The sequence below is a fragment of the Protomyctophum parallelum genome, assembly GCF_964188405.1.
Source record: "Protomyctophum parallelum genome assembly, chromosome: 4".
Taxonomy (NCBI): domain Eukaryota; kingdom Metazoa; phylum Chordata; class Actinopteri; order Myctophiformes; family Myctophidae; genus Protomyctophum; species Protomyctophum parallelum.
The window spans coordinates 9,984,471-10,004,164 of NC_139700.1; the positions used below are offsets into that span (position 1 = coordinate 9,984,471).

At 42.5% G+C, this 19,694-nt stretch overlaps 2 protein-coding genes across 2 annotated transcripts in view; one reads left to right on the forward strand and one right to left on the reverse strand.

The window, feature by feature from the left end:
* Window positions 1-11,191, reverse strand: part of cep290 (centrosomal protein 290) — a 51,828-nt gene extending 40,637 nt beyond the window's left edge. The window contains exons 1-11 of the mRNA XM_083763145.1: window positions 10,785-11,191; window positions 10,035-10,112; window positions 9,451-9,520; window positions 9,298-9,344; window positions 6,579-6,722; window positions 5,239-5,292; window positions 3,774-3,920; window positions 2,988-3,170; window positions 2,509-2,598; window positions 1,908-2,030; window positions 1,301-1,424 (exon numbers count right to left, since the gene is read on the reverse strand). Of these exons, the coding sequence (XP_083619271.1) occupies window positions 1,301-1,424; window positions 1,908-2,030; window positions 2,509-2,598; window positions 2,988-3,170; window positions 3,774-3,920; window positions 5,239-5,292; window positions 6,579-6,722; window positions 9,298-9,344; window positions 9,451-9,520; window positions 10,035-10,112; window positions 10,785-10,892 (1,168 nt within the window). The 5' untranslated portion in view covers window positions 10,893-11,191. The remainder of the gene's footprint in view (window positions 1-1,300; window positions 1,425-1,907; window positions 2,031-2,508; window positions 2,599-2,987; window positions 3,171-3,773; window positions 3,921-5,238; window positions 5,293-6,578; window positions 6,723-9,297; window positions 9,345-9,450; window positions 9,521-10,034; window positions 10,113-10,784) is intronic.
* A 2,932-nt stretch (window positions 11,192-14,123) lies between these two features.
* Window positions 14,124-19,694, forward strand: part of tmtc3 (transmembrane O-mannosyltransferase targeting cadherins 3) — a 62,597-nt gene continuing 57,026 nt past the window's right edge. The window contains exons 1-2 of the mRNA XM_083764182.1: window positions 14,124-14,187; window positions 15,806-16,019. Coding sequence (XP_083620308.1) covers window positions 15,831-16,019 — 189 coding nt within the window. The 5' untranslated portion in view covers window positions 14,124-14,187; window positions 15,806-15,830. The remainder of the gene's footprint in view (window positions 14,188-15,805; window positions 16,020-19,694) is intronic.

The following is a 19,694-nucleotide window of genomic DNA, read 5'->3' on the forward strand; positions in this document are numbered from 1 at the left end:
GCCACTACTTCCCATCAGCCAAATAAATTATGCAAAGTCAAGATGCTTGATTAGCTGCCACTGCAATGTACCAGTAGGTCCGTTTATTGAAATTAATGCCAATGGGGCTGCCCACTGGCCTAGCGGTCCAGGCGCATACCACACACATAGGCTCTAATGCAGCCCGACAGCTCGTTGCGGGTTCGAGCCCCCGGCCCTCATTCCCCGTCTCTCTCTCCCCGTTTCCTATCTATCTCCACTGTGATTCATTAAAGGCAGAAAAGCCCCCAAAAATATGTTAAAAAGAAACTAAACACATTTCAGCAATGGGATCATTTTTTTGGTGGGTAGATCTTATTGAGCTGGTCATTTTGAAACATGTTGATGATAATCCCATACTGTAGTCCAATAAATACTTTTTAACTGCAAGAGAGAATTATTTTGTCAAGAGTTCCAACACATAACAAAGATGTTATGTTAGGACAGAGGTGCTTCAAAGTGAAATCCTTCAAAGTCACCCGTCCCTCCTCATGAACACATTAAATAAAATACTGCAATATACTGTAAAACAACATGTGAAATGCCAGAGAGTTAACAATATCCAGTCCTTCCCAGTTCCCATCCTTTGGTGAGGGACTTTTACAGGGATCCTCCCTATGTTCCCCGGGTCTATGTTCCTCAGGGTTAAGCCAATAAGTGCTCGTTTTTTGCCTCGAGGATCAGTCAAGCAAGCCGCCAGGCGAGCGAGAGGCTTGAATATTATTTTATTTGTTCTATATTGCACTTATTTTAATTCTTTAACTTTTTTTGTCAAATGTTATGTTCGGAATAAGGTCATCAATCCAAGGGAGGTTTATTGGCATGAGAAAACAAACGTGCCTCGACTGGCCTACCGAATGTCCCCTTCTGTGTGGAGCCTTCTGTTAGCGGAAAGCTTCCGCTCATGCTTCCACTGTCCCCCTGGGCAGACCTTAGTGCACAGCCGCGGACAGTAGAAGCTGCATTTTACGTCATTTCCGAGTTTTTAGACAGCTGGTGGATGTAAAAGAAGCTCCTCCCCCGCGGCTGACTGAGGAGAGCGTTTCCGGGAATCTGTCCGTCGCGTCAGTCAGCCGCGGAGGTGGAGCTTCTTTTCCATCCACCAGCTTTCTAAAAAGCCGGAATGACGATGGCCGTCAGCTTCTTCTGTCCGCTAAGGTGGAGTTCGACCCACTGCTTCACAAGGACTCAAGGGGAAAGCTTGCCTACTCTCAAGAAGCACACGCCCCAGAGCCGAAGGAGGTGTCTACCTTTTTATGTCTATGCTGCCTACACCACTCACCTCTGTCCCTCTTAATGGGCTTCTTCAGCTCTTCCAGGAGCATTGTGTTCTTGTCCATGTCCTCTGTGTGCTGTTCCACCTTCTCACTTAGCATCTTGATTTGATCATCTCTCTCCTGGACTGCCTGGTGGTAGAGAGACACTCTACGTCATCACCACATGCGAGCATGACCAATCACATAATACAGAACGGGAGCGCGTGCAGCAAAAGAAGTGTGTCAATGGATAGAAAGAAACCACATGCAAAACAATAGGTATGTGTTAGACAGAGGAAACTTACGGCACAGAGTTCATAAATGACCTGGAGTCACATGGCGCAGACGGTTGAGGACAGAAGAAAAGGAGAAGGTGATGAAAGGGCTCAGCAGATGAAGAAAAAAGAGCAGGAAACAAATTGACAGACAACACACACGCTACTGCCCGCAAAGACACACAACACACACAGGCCCATAAACATGCACGGATGCACACCCCCACAAACAAACACCCCGCACACGCATGCACGCACACACACACACACACACACACACACACACACACACACACACACACACACACACACACACACACACACACACACACACACACACACACACACACACACGCACCTGCTGCAGAGCAATGATCATGCTTTTGTCTGAGTCCATTTGAGCTGAGCGAAGCCTGTCTCTGAGCTCGCGAACGGTCTGTTGGTACTCCACAACTTCTTCATCTTTAGCAGCAAACAGGCTCTGCAGGGGTGACACGATATATTAGAAAGAGGAAAATAAATACACTTTGTCCTCATATCCAAAGCTTTAGATATATAGTATAACAATGACAGATCACTATTATCTAAATTAGCATGAAGACAAATTAAGGCAAACTTCTATCAGGATTCTTAAAGCCATGATGCCAAGCTTTTGCTAGACTCCTTTAGGGCTGCAATTACCGGTACTATTTTCTTAGTGATTATTCTAGCAATTGTTGATTAACTAACTACTTAAGCTCTATTTTATACTCTATCCTACAATGATGTCAGCTAATTAAGACAAACTGCCATTCTCTCTTGAATGCAGATATCCGTGAAGGTATGATTCTGTTTACTAGACTCCTTGTCTGCTCTGCTGATCTAGGATTTCAAGCTCATTTTGGATAAAACTGTCAGCTAAACAGGTACATTGTGAAAGAAAGTCAAATGAAATGAATGTGTTTTGAAATAATGTCTACCTTCCACTCCTCCACCTTGGTGTTGACCAAGACCATAACCTGGTCATCTTCCTCTGACCTGCTGTGGATCTGCTCCGATAACTCTCTGATCTGCAGATGGGACACACACTTATGATAGGCACATGGACAATGCAATGGCACAGATGTTTCACTGATGCTTTGGGGCAGGACACCTGTGTCTCTGTACTGTGTGCGTACTGTACGTACTGCACATGCACCTTCAAGGCACTCAGACATGCACAGTTGACACATTATGTTCACACCCACAAATGCATGTAAACACCCACCAGCATGTGTGATGAAAGGGCACAGTGGATGAAGAGAAACAGGGTGACAGGTAGTCACTAGGCAGCTAAAAACACAAGGCCACAAGGAGTTATGGACACATACCACTGGCCAGTCTCTCTCGCACGCACGCACGCACAGACAGACAGACAGGTAATATGGCACAATTGGGGAGCACAAAGCTTATCACAAACCTGTAGCTTTGCTTGGTCCCTTTCTTTCCTGAGCTGGTCCATGATGGAGTCGGTCTGCTGCACCACGATCTTCATCTTGTTGTACTCGTCCGTCATCCGGTCCATGTCCACCACCGACTCCTCCAGGTTCTGTCGCATCTGTTCGTTCTGCGTCTTCAGTTCCAAGGCTTCGTCCTCCGCACGCTGTCGTAAAACGGACACGTACAGTGACATATGGCTTTGATATGAAATTGGCTAATTAATAGTTACAGAATCTGGCAGTGTGCTCAGTGCATCAACATGTGCTGTAAATATGGCTACGTGTAGTAGATAGATGGATATCTTTATTATCCCACAGGGGAAAATCAGTAAATCATTATCCTCACCACAGATGATCACATACACAGTACACACACTGTTACTGTATAATAGTACAGTACATCCCATCCACTGTCTGTAGGTTCTGCAATGTGACGTTGCACTAATGGCAGTCAAATGTTCATGTGGGTGTTGTTTAGTTGCATTGTAATCTTGTTAGTGCTTGCTTTTGGTGAGTGTCTTCACACTGCATTTTTTGCGTACGTTTTCCTGTTCTTTTCTGTTTTTGTATTTGATTGATTGATTGAGTTCCTCCTTACGTTTACAAAGTGCTCTATAAATAAAGCGTACTACTAATATGTATTATTATTATTATTATGTACCGTGTTGGAAGCCCTGTGCTAAATTGTTACGTTGTTTCGAGTTAAGCCGAGGCAAATCCCCCTTTTCCATTATGGACCCACTAGTGAGGGAGACCAGGGCCAATACCTGCAGGTCCTCCATGCACTGGTACAGTTCACGGTTGGCTGAGATGAGCCTCTGTTGGGTCTCAGTGCTCTCATCCCTGGAGGACAGAGGCTCCTTCTGGGCCAGCTCTCTGTGGTAGAAGTCCACATCCTGCTGGAGCTGCTCGTTCTGTACCGGCCACAGGAAGGACAGAGCAGAGGGACGTTAGAGGACAGGGGCTGAACCCAGTTGGCGTCATCTAAAGACTGCACCACTTATCTAGGACTAGGCCAGTGGTTCCCTTTTTCAAGGACCTCCATCACTCAGAAACTGTACAAAATGAACAAAATTGACATTTGGTTGCATTTGTACACTATCAGAGTTAGAGACCTGTAAAGGTCCATTTGGAACCCCAGCCGCCTTTATTTAGGGACTCCGACTGCTGCACTTTTTAAGGTCATGAACCGCCTGTTCCCTGTGTGGTACAGGACAACCCCTCTGAAGTTATATCTAACCGTAGGGGCATTTTGAATAGACTTCTGTAGGAAGATAACGTAATTTAGCTTTGCCTCACTCACCGTCTCCTCTGAAATACACCAAAATAGGTATATTTAAATTCCATTTGTGGAATACAGATGAGGTTAAATTAAATGAACTTTCCTTTTCGTGATTAAAAACATGACAGTGGGTATTAACGTACAAATGTTTTTGAATGGCAACTTTGACCCAGGTCAGTCAGACTGTGACAGTCGTATAAACACACAGAAGCAGCTACTAGATGGTCTCTAAAATGTATCTAAACACAACCTAATTCTACTACAGTTCAAATACTACCCGATGGATTGGAGACTTACTTCAGAAATCTTACAAATACTTCTAAACTCGCTACACTGACTGCCTCTTACCTTTTTCTTAAGCTTTTTATTCTACATTGGCGGAACAGAAAGAGATGAAAGGAAAGGATTAATAGGGACAGCACAATGACAGTAGGAAGGTACAGTGACAGTAGGAAGGTACAGTGACAGTAGGTAGGTACAGTGACATTACAGTGAAGGAAGGCACAGTGACAGTAGGTTGGTACAGTGACAGTAGGTAGGTACAGTGACAATACAGTGAAGGAAGGCACAGTGACAGTAGGTAGGTACAGTGACAGTAGGTAGGTACAGTGACAGTACAGTGAAGGAAGGCACAGTGACAGTAGGTAGGTACAGTGACAGTAGGTAGGTACAGTGACAGTAGGTAGGTACAGTGTTTTTGGTTGATTAACTTCCATTCCTTTCTTGATTAAATCTGCCCCACACACAGACAGAAATCCCACAAGCACTAAAACACATTTGTGTAATAATTTAGCCGTGCAACCACTTCACCTTATTTGCATAAATGCAAATGTAAAATACAAAATCAATCTTTTCTAAATGGATTTATTACCGTCCAATATTTTTGACTAACACCATGTCTAAGAAAGATGTATCAACTGTGTGACTGCATGTGTTCACAGGCATCAGACCTCTCTTTTAAGCTTCCTGACTTCATCTTCAGCCTCCTCCGCTCGCACAAGCAACTGAGGGAACACAGTGGAAATAGATGAGGGACGGGGTTAATAAAAACCTGTAGGTAGAGAAGACTGGGATGGCACTTTAAGTACACACACTGTAGTACATACGGTAAATGGTAAATGGTGCATTTATATAGCGCCTTTATCCAAGGCGCTATACACAGATTGTGCATTACATTCACCCATTCGTACACCGATTGCGGCGGAAGCCATGCAAGGTATCAACCAGCACATCGGGAGCTATTTGGGGTTCAGTGTCTTGCCCAAGGACACTTCGACATGTAGACAGGAGGAGCCGGGATTCGAACCGCTGACCCATGGATCATTGGACGACCTGCTCTACCTTGTTTTGCTGATGAGTTTCTTTGGCCACTGAAATGACCAGATTACTGTACCAATAGCTTCGGTACCCAGGCATTCATTTTCATTCGCTACGGCTAAAAAAATGATAGCCTGGGGGAACGAGAGACATTTCCTGGTCTAGGAGTGGGAGTGAACTACAGTGCAGAGGGAACTCCCTCTGTACTACAGAACTCTCAATAGAGTGACGTCAGTTTTCTCCGCTGTTTTCTACCAGGGAGGAGATCGGGGCGGAGGGGGCGGAGGGTGGCTCTGATCGGTGAACCAATATTTCTCCAGCGCTTGCTCCAGACCAGAAATGCCCCTCTAGACCAGAAAGCCTGTTGCCTGGGCCAGGCTACTGTACCAATCCCCCCCAAGGGATTAAAAAAGGTTTAAAATGTTACACAGGGCAAATTGTATTCATTGGGATGTTGATAAACCATAAGATGTTATTTCAAGTGTAAATGAATCAAATCAGACTTGGATATGGAAATACCTAGGTTTTCTAATTAACTGTAATAAACTTGAGGAGGTCATCGAAAGAATGCAAAACGAATTTGGGGATCAAACAGAATTCACAACAGCAAGTACGTGAAATGTTTTTAAGAGAATCATCCGATTCTACTAGGGCTGCAACTATGGAATACTTTCTTGGTTTGATGAACTGATTAACTTTTTTTATGTCCAATCTATTTGTATTTAAAGTTAACATAACTATAATTAAAGGCATTTTAAATTAAATACAATTTTAACTTTTCACAATTCCCATTCCTCCAAAATAGCTAAAAATATTTCAGGATTTCAATTTCAAACATAGCAGATTGTAGACTTGTAGATCGGCTATTCTTGCTACGCCCTCTGGAGTGAGTGTGGAAATATAGTGGCCCTTTTCCATCATCAAAGTTGCCCACCCGTGATGATCTAAATGATGGATAACAAAGGGGTCATACCTCCTCAATGGTCTTCTTATCCTTACTCATCTCCCTCTTCAGCTGAGAGAATTCCTTTTCCCTTTGCTCCAGTTGGCTCTCTAGCTGCCGAAGTTCATCACGCATGAAGCGAGTGTCTCTCCCGGTGCCTGTGCGCTGAGCCATCTGGACCGGAAGCAAGGCAAATAAACAACACACCACCAGCCGTTCAGGTCCATCTGTTTACAACACAAGCTTGTGCATGCATTCTTAATTTCTTAATTGACAGGTTCAGGGGGTAAAAGCCCCATTATTCTATTCAATGGAAACCAATTTAATATGAAGAGGATTCTGTGGGAAGAATAGAAATAGAAAAAGAAAAGAAAAGTTGTAACTACAACAAATGGCTGTGTGTCATACAAGGAATTAGCCTTAATCTTCTTACGTACACCCAATCCCCCTTGCAGTTTGAGATTCATTCCACCATTGGCTCAAAGCACTGCTGCCAGACACAGAGCGACGTGAGCTGTAATCTGTAATCTAATTATTATCTCTAATGATGATGAGTTGAATAGAGCAGTGGTTCTCAAACTGTGGGCCAAGGCCCACTGGTGGGACGTGAAGATATTGCAAGTGGGCCCCCAATTAATTGTTAAAAAAAACATCATGGTCATCATATTTTGTCACAGCTTTTGAAAAATGAGTTTTCATTGTGATACCGATAAATAGCTGACCACTCAATGGCTTCCGTGTTAGGTGGTCAGAGGGGTGAGTCGTGAACACTTTCAAGATTTTCAATTGGATTTTCAGAAAATAAATTCTATGTTTAACATAACTTAAGCTTAAGATAGTTGCATGTCTCTGTGGCTAAGTAATCAACCCATAAATCAACCAACCTTAATGTACTAGCAATCCACCCAAGATGCTTCCCATAATAATCTAATCAGCTCTTCAGCCATACCGCTTTACCATCGAGTACTGTTCAGGTAGTAGAAACATCACACAGCTGACCATTTGTCACGTGTACCAGGTGTTATAATTAGTCTGTGTACTTGAACTTGAGATACAGTGTACTGCCTGTACTGTAGCCTACTTTATAGATAGGCTACGTACGAGAGACATCTCAGCGCCAGCAAGGTCAGCCTTTCTGCAGTAGTCATTATCATGTCACGTTTCTATGTCTTATATCTTGTTGTCACGTCATTATGATCCAGCACTATATACGTTCCTTTTGTGTAATAAACTTTGTGAACCTTTAGCGTGATACTGTTTCGTATCGTGTTATTGTTCTCCAGGGCCCGCCGCCGCCGTACCGAAGGAATACTTCAACCGGATTATCACACACCACCCAGCCTGCACACACTACCTGTCAGAACCAGACGAGGGTCCAGTAATTAGAGTTTACAACACCAGGTATGCACAACACAGAAGGAGAGGGGGTATGGGCAGATTCACACAGGTCACCCAAGATTTCAACCTGGCCAAAGTAACCCCCCTGCACAAGAAAGGGAGCAAATAAGACCCCGGCAACTACCGCCCTATTTCTATTCTTATGATTCACATTGGCCTTGAGGGGGGATTCACACTATGGTCCCGGATGCGCACTCGCGACCACTTGTTGTGGTAGTGTGAAATTCTGTGAATACTGCGTACCGTTCCCGGGAGCGGATCACCCAAACGTTCCCGGGACCGCATCGGGACCGGTTGAAGTGTACTCGGATACGGATCTCTGCAATGTGAAAGCATTGAGGGTGTGGAAGAATAAATGCCAATGTGAATCAGGGCCAGCGGGGACCAGGCAACCGTATTCGGTAACAGTTTGAATCAAACCGCCTCAGTGTGAATCCCCCCTGAATTTCTTCCGCACCCGAGTACACTACATCCAACTGTATTCTATTCAATGCTTTCACATTGCATTGATCCGTGTTCGAATACACGTCCCAAGAGTACCTCCATGTGGTCCCGGGAATGGTTGGGTGATCCTCTCCAGGGAACGGTACGCAGCATTCACACTACCACAACATCTGCCAAGTGGTCCCGAGTGCGCACCTGGGACCATAGTGTGAATCTGCCCTTGAGAAATGTGACAGAGCAGTCTCTGACAGACTGATTGTCTAATATAATGTTCAACAATACACCCACACGTAATGTAGAAATGGTCGGAAATCTCTGCACGCACTAAATATGAACGTAAATTGCTTAATGAATCGGCCGGTCCATTGTATTTATGCTTTATTGTGGTAACATCACAGAAGGTGCACATTCTGCTGTGACATGGAATCTGGTGTGGTGCACTGGTGCCTGAAGAGCTGATTACATTATGGGGAGCATCTTTGGATTGCTAGTACATTGGGGTTGGTTGACTACTTAGCCATGGGTGGAGTCTGTAGACTATATAATGTGGAATGGTTCAGTTGAGTGAGGGCTGCCATTTTTTAGCTGATCCAAAATCCACTTGGTAACAGTCTCCTCCTAGTTTAAAATGTATTAGTGCCTTTACATTTGTGGACATAATCTTAAGCCTTTGTTTAATACTGATCTCAATTTAATCAAAACTCGGTACAAAGAAATCCATTGGGAATCCATTGCAGTGGGACTGGTAGTGGGAACCCATAGTGGCAACAGCTGCCAGGTTAGCCTACAAAAATACATCATCTATGTAGCACTCTATTGGTCAAAGTTATTTGGTCATATTGTATTTCAGTCATTGTTGTATGAAGGAGAGAGAAAGGAGCAGAGAGAAACAGGCTGAGGGATTTACCTCCAGTTCTTGTTCCAGCTTTGACACCTTGGTGTGCAATTCATTTTCTACAAAGCAGATAATACAAACACATCTTGACTACAGCCGATTTGAAAAAAACAAACAAAGACAGAATGTGTATTGTGGTAAATTAAAAGATTTCTCTCCACTAACCAGTTTGCGCTTGCTCTAAGCCCGTTTTTTCAAGGAAGTCGTAGGCTAGGGCAACTTCCCGATTCTTCTTCTAAAATACAGAGAAAAGGAGAGGGAGTGGGGAGAAATTTAATTATCAAGCATTACTGTCACCATGTACACAATTCATATTTTGAATATATCGTCCAAGCAGATTGAACATTTCGATGCTTGTTTCTTAATTAACGAGAAGAAAAGCTCTTGCTTTTAAATATATTAATCATGATCATCACTAATTATGCTGATGCTCTGTTGAAAATAATCTCCTTTCAGAAACCTTTTTTGTAGCTCATGAACTTCAGAGAATGTGTGTTTCACATTACATCATTTGTTGTGGAAAATAAAAATGTATAGGCCTGAATGGCCTGTATAATTGAAACAGATTGACGGACAGATTTTAATTTCTTCCACAACATAAGATCAGTGGAGTCTGTTGATTGATACATCAATTGAAGTATTGAAGGGTAGACTTGAACAAACACTTTTAGCAGGGAGAAATAATGAAAACAAAATCAATAGGGTTCCACTTGAACCTTAATTATACACTTTAGAATCAGATACAACACCTTCAGCAGGGCCTGAGTAACTCTGAAGAGTTGGATCATTTGATCTGAGGATTTATCATTCAGCTCCCGTTCTTCTACCTGCAAAGAACCCATCATTAACTGTGAAAATTGGTTGCTGATTGATTGAATATTTTATTAGACAAATGTACAGTATGCAAAACAGTACAAGTATATAGTCAAACACTTTGTCTCAAAGGATTACGCCAAAAAAGTCTGTACAGTATGTGTTCATTTACTTAATTGAAATAGTTTACATGTGTTCATTCAGTGCTTCTGTGAAAGCCATCTGTTGCATACAGAGACTGGTCAGTGCATGGTCACTAGTCCGTATTCATCGTCGTGGAAAAGTGGAGATATTTTACGAATTACATTTTATGCCAGAAATTACAAATTGCTGACAAGATGAAATTGAATCCCTCCACAAAAATGTATTTTGTGCTATGGCTCAATGTGAAAGTCTGGTGACACAACGTTATATAGACTATTGTGGATGGAATATACTAATAATGTATCATGGAATATATTGGCCATTCTAGGCCAGAGCAACTACTGGTACAAGTTACTATTCGGCTTAATTGGACCAGGGCTACGGCTATAGCCCTGAAACATGACTGCCATGATGAATACGAGAGTCAAGAACCAGGGCTACTATTCGGCCAAATGAAAAAAAAAGAAGTGATATTGACACCCAAACCCTTTTAGCCAGCATGCACTGCATTACATGGTTTTAATGAATTATTAACGTTATACCATCACGAGCATATCGAAGAGGGGGTCTGCTTGGTTCTCTTCAGCACTGTCAGGTAGGGTTGCTGGGTCTGCTCCCATCACTGTGTTCCAATCGAGAACAGCAGGCATCCTGGCAGCGGTACCGTGTCTGTCCGTGAGGCTATGCTAGATGGTCAGGCAATGGCCATGGTCATGGGCAAGATCAAGTATGGCTATCGATTCCATACTTCATGTTTACATTAGCATCAGAGCTAACCTTGGTTTCTGATTTAAATGATTAAGTTCGTAAAGCGATATCCTGTTCTTTTATGCTGATCGGGTGATCTAATGTAAATTATACTTTGAGCTGGAAGGGCACTTATATTATCATACTCTAAACTTACGTTACTTTACAAAACATGAGCTAAATCAGTTGGCACTGTGGTGGCTGCTAGGATACCGTTGACAACAATCGTAAAACGTTTTTTGTTGCACTTTCTGGCTGTCGTGAAATACTAACGATCGTGTCGTGAACTCAAGCGATTGGATTATACTTGTTTTATACTAAAAACAAACTAACAAACAAAAAAACAAAAAACACACAGATAATACATTACGAATAATTATTAGCAAGAAGCATTATAAAAATAGATAACTATTCAGTTTTATACTGATTTTAGAATATGTTATTCTTGTATTCTTGAAACTATGCTGACACACACACACACACACACACACACACACACACACACACACACACACACACACACACACACACACACACACACAGTACACACATGCATATAAAATACAGTATGAACAATGATTTTATCATCTGCTAAAGATTGATTTATTTGTCATATATATCTTTAGCAGATGATAAAATCATTGTTCATACATAATGTATTTTATATAAATTATTTGATGATGATGATGATGATGATGATGATGATGATGATGATGATGATGATGATGAAAGTAAAAGTTCACTCTCTTCAACTCTGCACCGGAAGCGGTGGTCGCTGTGTTGAACGTGCGGCTCCGTCTATGAGCAAATTTAGAACTTCCTGTCTGAGAGCTAGCAGATTTAAGACATCCGGTTGCCTTCAGAATACAATTTACAATTTACAATTTAGGCATTTAGCAGACGCTCTTAATCCAGAGCGATTTACAATAATCAAGAACAAAAGCATGGGAATACATCACAAAAGCATTTATCATAAAACATGCGTAAGCTAAGAAAGTAACAGTGGAATATCTATATTATGAGACTATACATATAAACTATATATATATACTACTATGCTATACATATGTACTAGCTATGGCGTGCTATGACTATATACAATGCAATTATAGTGCTGTCTACATAACATGCTATAAGTCTGTATCAGATGCTATCTAAGTCTACAGTAATGCTATCTAAGGGGGTAGGGTAAGTGCTATGGGCCATGATGGAGTCTAAAAAGGTGGGTTTTCAGACTACGGCGGAAGATTGGGAGTGATGCTGCAGTTCTGACTGCAATGGGAAGTGCATTCCACAGTTTTGGAGCCAGAAGGGAGAAGAGTTTGGGACGTGTGGAGCGTTGTCCCGGCGTTTTTAGTGAGGGATCGGAGCAGGGGGGAGACATGTTAGAATAAAATAAGGTTTTTTAATTCGTTAATTAAATAACTATTACATTACATTATTAGTGTAAAAGTGTGTTCTTTTCTTTAAGAATCACCCAACAAGGATTGTAGTTTAGCCCAGCCGGGCAATAGTTTATTATAAAGTCCCGTGCTCAGAGTAGTAATAAACAACCTGTCAGCTCAGTCTAGTGCAACCAACAGGTACCGTGCGTCACGCACCTGTATAAGCAAGGTTCCTACCTAAGCAATAAAGGTTCCTACTTCAGCAAGCAATAATAAACCTATTATAACAATTAGTATTATTATTACATTACAGTTATTGTAAAGACACACATTATGTTTCTGTGTAAAAATAAGTAATTAAATAACTAATAAGTAATTAAATAATAATAAAAGTTATCTAAATGGATAAATGCTATTCACTGGAGTGCATGGACTTTATAAAGTGGACACTGGACAAAAGAGGCCTCCGCGAGGCAACTATCTGGACATACCCACGCGTTCGGGGAGATGCCCTCTACCACACCCCACTCTCCGCTAAGCAGGAGAGGTGTAAAATTCACAGCAGCAGACCTTCTACTGAGGTCAACGCTCACAAAAGTACCGTTTCAAGACCCAGAATGGACACTGGACAAAGAGGCCTCCGCGAGGCAACTATCTGGACATACCCGCGCGTTCGGGGAGATGTCCTCTACCACACCCCACTCTCCGCGAAGCGGGAGAGGTGTAAAATTCACAGCAGCAGATCTTCTACTGGGGTCAATGCTCAAAAAAGTACCGTTTCCGGACCCAGAATGGACACTGGACAAAGAGGCCTCTGCGAGGCAACTATCTGGACATACCCACGCGTTCGGGGAGATGTCCTCTACCACACCCCACTCTCCGCTAAGCGGGAGAGGTGTAAAATTCACAGCAGCAGACCTTCTACTGAGGTCAACGCTCAACGCTGTCCTAGAAAATTGCTGAGACACTAATGACACTGATGTGTTGGCTAGATTGAATTTCTCAAGTTTCCGTCTAAATGTTGAGTCCTGCGCCGCTGCTTCTTCAAGCCGTGTGTGACATTTTTTGAAAGATTTAAACTTTCATTGCATAAAGCCACATCATCAAAAGCCGTCTTTTGTCCAGTGTCCATTCTGGGTCCGGAAACTGTACTTTTTTGAGCATTGACCCCAGTAGAAGGTCTGCTGCTGTGAATTTTACACCTCTCCCGCTTAGCGGAGAGTGGGGTGTGGTAGAGGACATCTCCCCGAACGCGTGGGTATGTCCAGATAGTTGCCTCGCGGAGCCGTCTTTTGTCCAGTGTCCATTCTGGGTCCGGAAACGGTACTTTTTTGAGCATTGACCCCAGTAGAAGGTCTGCTGCTGTGAATTTTACACCTCTCCCGCTTAGCGGAGAGTGGGGTGTGGTAGAGGACATCTCCCCGAACGCGTGGGTATGTCCAGATAGTTGCCTCGCGGAGCCGTCTTTTGTCCAGTGTCCACTTTATAAAGTCCATGCACTCCAGTGAATAGCATTTATCCATTTAGATAACTTTATTATTATTATTATAATGATTTAATTACTTATTTTTACACAGAAACATAATGTGTGTCTTATAGCATCATATAGCATCATTTAAATGTTTAATTTGTAGTTTTAATGTGCAAATTAAACTTTTTTTCAATACTCTAGAGGGTACTCTTATTTTGAAGAGATCGTCCACCGGAAGCCTTAAATCTGTTCATTAGATCTGCTCACTAGACGCTGCCTGAACGGGCTAGCTTTAGCATCATGCACTGAGTGGAATATCGCTGGCAGATTTAATGCACTAACGTATGTTTTCTATACATTACAAGTAACAACGTTCACATTTAAACTTCCGAATCACTCATTCTATTTCATTGGAAGAATTCCGTGCGTGGCTATACGAGAAACGATAATACATGACGGGCAAATGTTTGCTGTTAAAGTAACCCGTAGCTTTATTAAGTCATCGTTAGCTTGCTTGCTATGATATGTTAATGATGTGACTACTAATGTAATGCATGCATTTATGTAATACGTTATAACATATATTATGTAATGTAATACCAGTTAACAAATGTAAAATGTTAGTTTATACTTTAGCTGGGTGGATAACTATACGTTAGCTACTTAATTCATTATTATGTATTACTATAGCAACAAGGCGTGTCACCAGCTGTCATTCCTGTCCATTCACACTAGTACTGTCCTGTAGTCTCAGACTGGCTAACTATATGCACTTATGCTATGTAGTCAAGATAGGCAACTTTGTTTTTATGCTTGAATCCAGTGTCCAGGAAAGGGAACAATAAGACACAAAGTGATAATGATGTGCCAAGGTTCTTGGAATCAATAAACCATAACAGCTGACTGTGAATGTTAACTATAGCCTAAGATTTAGAGTTAGACTCTCGTAGATATAGTTTATCGATTCTGATATTGAAAAGGTCAGAATCAATGAAATATCTGCGAGAGTCTAATTCTTAGGCTAGCTGTGAGCAGGGGGAAAGGTAGCCCCTCTCGGAACCCTCCATAAAGCTTTTCTGAAATTTTGATGTCGCTTTGTGTAGGGTCCCTGTTCATATTTATATTTTCGTATGGGAATTTTGGAACGCGGACATAAATATGCTCACTAACATCGTATCTGCGCCGTTTGACGGCCTGTTTTCCTTTGAGGGCTTCTGAAATCGTGAACTATAAGTACCTATACAAACCGCTGCGAATATCTCCTGTGGCGCGGAAGCCGTTAAGTATTTGTTTGACCGATTTGGTCGCTTTATTTCTTCTTGTTTGTTTACCGTTTATTGTACCGCCTCCCGGTGTGCGGTTGGCTTGTGCGGCTACGTCCCTGCCTCTGATCTGCTCTGTCATTGCTATAGCGCCACTAGCTAGCCAGATAGGCCGTACAATGAGGTGTCAATAAACAAGGAAGGAAGAGAAGAATCAAAGCGACCAAATCGGTCAAACAAAGATTAAAAATACTTAACGGCTTCCGCGCCACAGGAGATATTCGCAGCGGCATGTATAGGTACTTATAGTTCACAGATTCAGAAGCCCTCACACGAAAAAAAGTCGTCAAAGAGCGCAGACAGGCCGTAAACACGGTGTTTATGTTTTATTATGTCCGCGTGGCAGGATACTGCTGCAACAGGACCCCATGGTCTGTGTCGTCAAAAATGTCAGAAACTTCAGTACCATTGGGTTCTGCTTGGAGGGCTAGGGGAAAGGATGAAGCTCACACATACACGTTTTAAAACCTGTCTTTTAAAGAAATATGGATGTTGCCCGACCCCCCCTCGCATGATTCATGGTCGCGATCAGTCTGCATTTTTAGTGGCATTCTGTTTGACGGTATAATTGCAGACAACACGGCTGTGGCACTGAGACTACTTGTTATTCAGTAACGTTTGGTTCTATTTTTGGACAGTGATCAATGAGGCCCTTGGTCTGCAATGGCTGCCGTGTCATGGAAGGAGGTCTTGCTTTTGACTGGACTGGTGGTGGGGTGCTACTGGAACAGTTTGTCATGCGGCTTCGTGTTTGATGACGTCTCAGCGATCCTAGACAATAAGGACTTGCGGCCCGCAACCCCTCTTCGCAACCTGTTCCATAATGACTTCTGGGGGACACCTATGTCTGAGGTAAACTAATTCCCCCTATGCATCATCGCGTGTGTGTGCGTGTGTGTGTGTGTGTGTGTGTGTGTGAAAATGTCCTAGAAGTGAAGTCGCATAGCCTCAGAGCTGTGTAATTGTGTTGATTTTTTGGTTGTGTAGATTGTGTCGTTGATGTTGTGCTAGTGTTGCATTGACAGTGCAGTACTGGGTGAATGTCATTCGCCTCATCTTGCATCATTTGCGGGCATCATACAGACATCTTTGCATTGACTCTGCATGTACCATAATTGTGCAGCTGATCCGACCGACTTCACACGCAGTCAGTGAAGATTGTCAGAATAATGTCAAAGCTGGGAATACATTTCTTACCAATGTGTTTGTAGGGGTGTCTACTAACACATCCCACATTGGTTTATATTCAGCCACCCTAGGGGAATTTGTGACAGCTGCTGAAAGTTGGGGTACCATTAACAATCAATTTACAGCAAAATGTTCTAAATGTCATTATTTAAGTAGCATGTGACGTGTCACATTATGTTTTCTTCATGATTCTGAATCCATCCACGAAATACACTCCTTGGGCTAAACAGGGCCATAGCAGTTGTGGCCATAGCCACAAATGTGATGAGGTCAGCACATTTGGGCAAGTGGATATGGCCGTCGCTTCTCGCCCTCAGGCGTCTTACTGGTTAATATCCTCTGACTAACATGGCAGCGCAGTGAGCGCACTCCCTTTGGGCGTAAGCAAAACACACCCTGAATATGAACATTTGGTTTTACGGTTCTTGAGATTAATAAACATACATTACTCACTCACTCACTCACTCACTCACTCACTCACTCACTCACTCACTCACTCACTCACTCACTCACTCACTCACAGAGAATTGACTTGACAGCCCATAAATCCAAACAAAAAGGTTGTATTTGATTGTAATAAATGACTATAAACAACATTAAACTCACTTTGTCACTAATTTTGCCACTCGATTTGCAACTCGATTTTCCATTCACTTCATGCATGCAGCATGCACCCTCTATAGTGGGAGTGTATTTAATAATCATATATGGCTACAACAGTTTATCACACATTTTATTAGTTTGTCAAATTTGCTGCCCATCATATATACAAACAAATTGCATCTATTCGTTTAAATAGGGCAATTGGGCAAGCACAATAACCTATAGCAGACAGTAAGCAAATAATGTCACGTCTCATTTCCATTTTAGTTCTCATTGTTCTGTTCTGTTGTAGTAAACACAAAATAAAAAATATATAAAGTCACGTTAAAAACATTTCACTCACCTGCTGCTAGTAGAACAATGGTTCAGATGCAACAACATGCGACAATGAGCAAGCAAATTATGTCGGTTGGGATCATCAAACTTCTTTTGAAAGACTTTTTAACAGTAGCCAAATAATGTGGTCAAAAGCTAAATACCAACGGTGTGGTCATGGTGACCAACTAAAACGCTGGGCTTTGTTGTACACAAGGATATTGAATTGTACATTTCTGGTGTGATTAAGCCACTCCTGAGTAAACACAATGCAGCACTTCTGGAGTTTATCAAACGGCATTTAAATGACTGTGAACATGAGGGAAATATTATCTGGAACTCTGGCCTCATGTCTGAGGTAAACTAATTCCCCCTATGCATCATCGCGTGTGTGCGTGTGTGTGTGTGCGTGTGTGTGTGTGTGTGTGTGTGTGTGTGTGTGTGTGTGTGTGAAAATGTCCTAGAAGTGAAGTCGCATAGCCTCAGAGCTGTGTAATTGTGTTGATTTTTTGGTTGTGTAGATTGTGTCGTTGATGTTGTGCTAGTGTTGCATTGACAGTGCAGTACTGGGTGAATTAGTGGAGGATATTAAGTCAATATTTCATGAGAATCGTTCACTTTATGGTACAAGCACCAAAATTGGCACACGAGTGCTTCGGAACCTACTCTCTCAGAAAAGTACGTTGTCCACTTGAAAAAACAAAATGGACACCATTTTTCAAGATGGCCGCCAAATGAAAAAGGCCTTTTGTGGCGGTTCTGGACAACCGTGGGTCCGACCGACTCGAGACCGGGCACTGCACTCCCTGTGGGTGTGTGGAACGTGTGTGTCGAATTTGAAGTCGGTGGGGCGAACGGTTCTCGAGTTACGTGGATTACAGACGTACACACACACAGAATTTGTGCAATTAGCAGATCATTGGAACGGTTGTTCGCTTGGTGATACAAGCGTGACATTTGACGTGAACATTCCTTTGGTCAACTCTTTAACTTTTTAAACCGAGCCATCCAAAAATCCAATATGGCGGTGATATTTCAAGATGGCCACCAAAATTAGACTGGTTTTGCATTTCAGCATATATTTGGCTATACTTTTGTGATGTACTGTACCATACTACTGTATAATACTGTACGGCACTGTAGGGCATCATACTGTACTGTACTGTACAGTACAGTACCGTACCGTACTGTACTGTACTGTACTGTACTGTACTGTACTGTACTGTACTGTACTGTACTGTACTGTACTGTACTGTACTGTACTGTACTGTACTGTACCGTACTGTACCGTACTGCATGGTACCATACTGTACCGTACTGTACCATACTGTACCGTACTGTACCTTACTGTATGGTATCATACTGTACCATACTGTACCGTACTGTACTGTACTGTACCATACTGTACCGTACTGTACCATACTGCATGGTACCATACTGTACCGTACTGTACCTTACTGTATGGTATCATACTGTACCATACTGTACTGTACTGTACTGTACTGTACTGTACTGTACTGTACTGTACTGTACTGTACTGTACTGCATGGTACCGTACTGCATGGTACCATACTGTACTGTACTGTACTGTACTGTACTGTACTGTACTGTACCGTACCGTACCGTACCGTACTGTACTGTACGGCATCATACTGTACTGTACCATACTTTATGGTATCATACTGTACCATGCCGTACCGCACGTTACTGTACCGTACTGTACTTTACCATACTGTACTGTAACATACTATAGTGTACTGTACAGTACCGTGTGTGTGTGTGTGTGTGTGTGTGTGTGTGTGTGTGTGTGTACGTGCAGGGAAAAGGGGAGGGGTCGGTTAATGTGGAAATTGTAATGTAATTTGTGTCACAGTGAAATGTTGTGCAATAACAGTATGTCATACAAAAGCAATATTTGTACAGTAAATATGACATGGATGCAATGTAGTGCAGATGGATTTCTGTGGCATGCATCATTTTTTGTGCATAGAGAGATGTGTGCTAACGGAGTGATTTGGTAGGAGAAGTCGGACGGATAAACGGACATATTGCTTTGCATCCCCTATAGTAGTAGGATCTAGGATGAGCATCAAAACTATATATTTTAAACACTTTTCATTAGCACATGCTTGAATTTTACATTCCATAGGGCTGGACCACACATGGACCCCATTTGGTTTTGTTTTCTGCATCTTCCTCTGTGACCTGCCACCTTCATGTCATCTCTCACAGCATCCTTAAACCTCGTCTTTGGCCATCCTCTTACCTGGCAGCTACATCTTCAGCATCCTTCTCCCAATGTACCCTCATCCCTCCTTTTCACATGTCTAAACCATCTCAACCTCACCTCTCTTGCTTTATCCCCAAACCTTCTAACCTGGGCTGATCCTCTAATTCAGTAATTTCTGATAATGTCCTTCC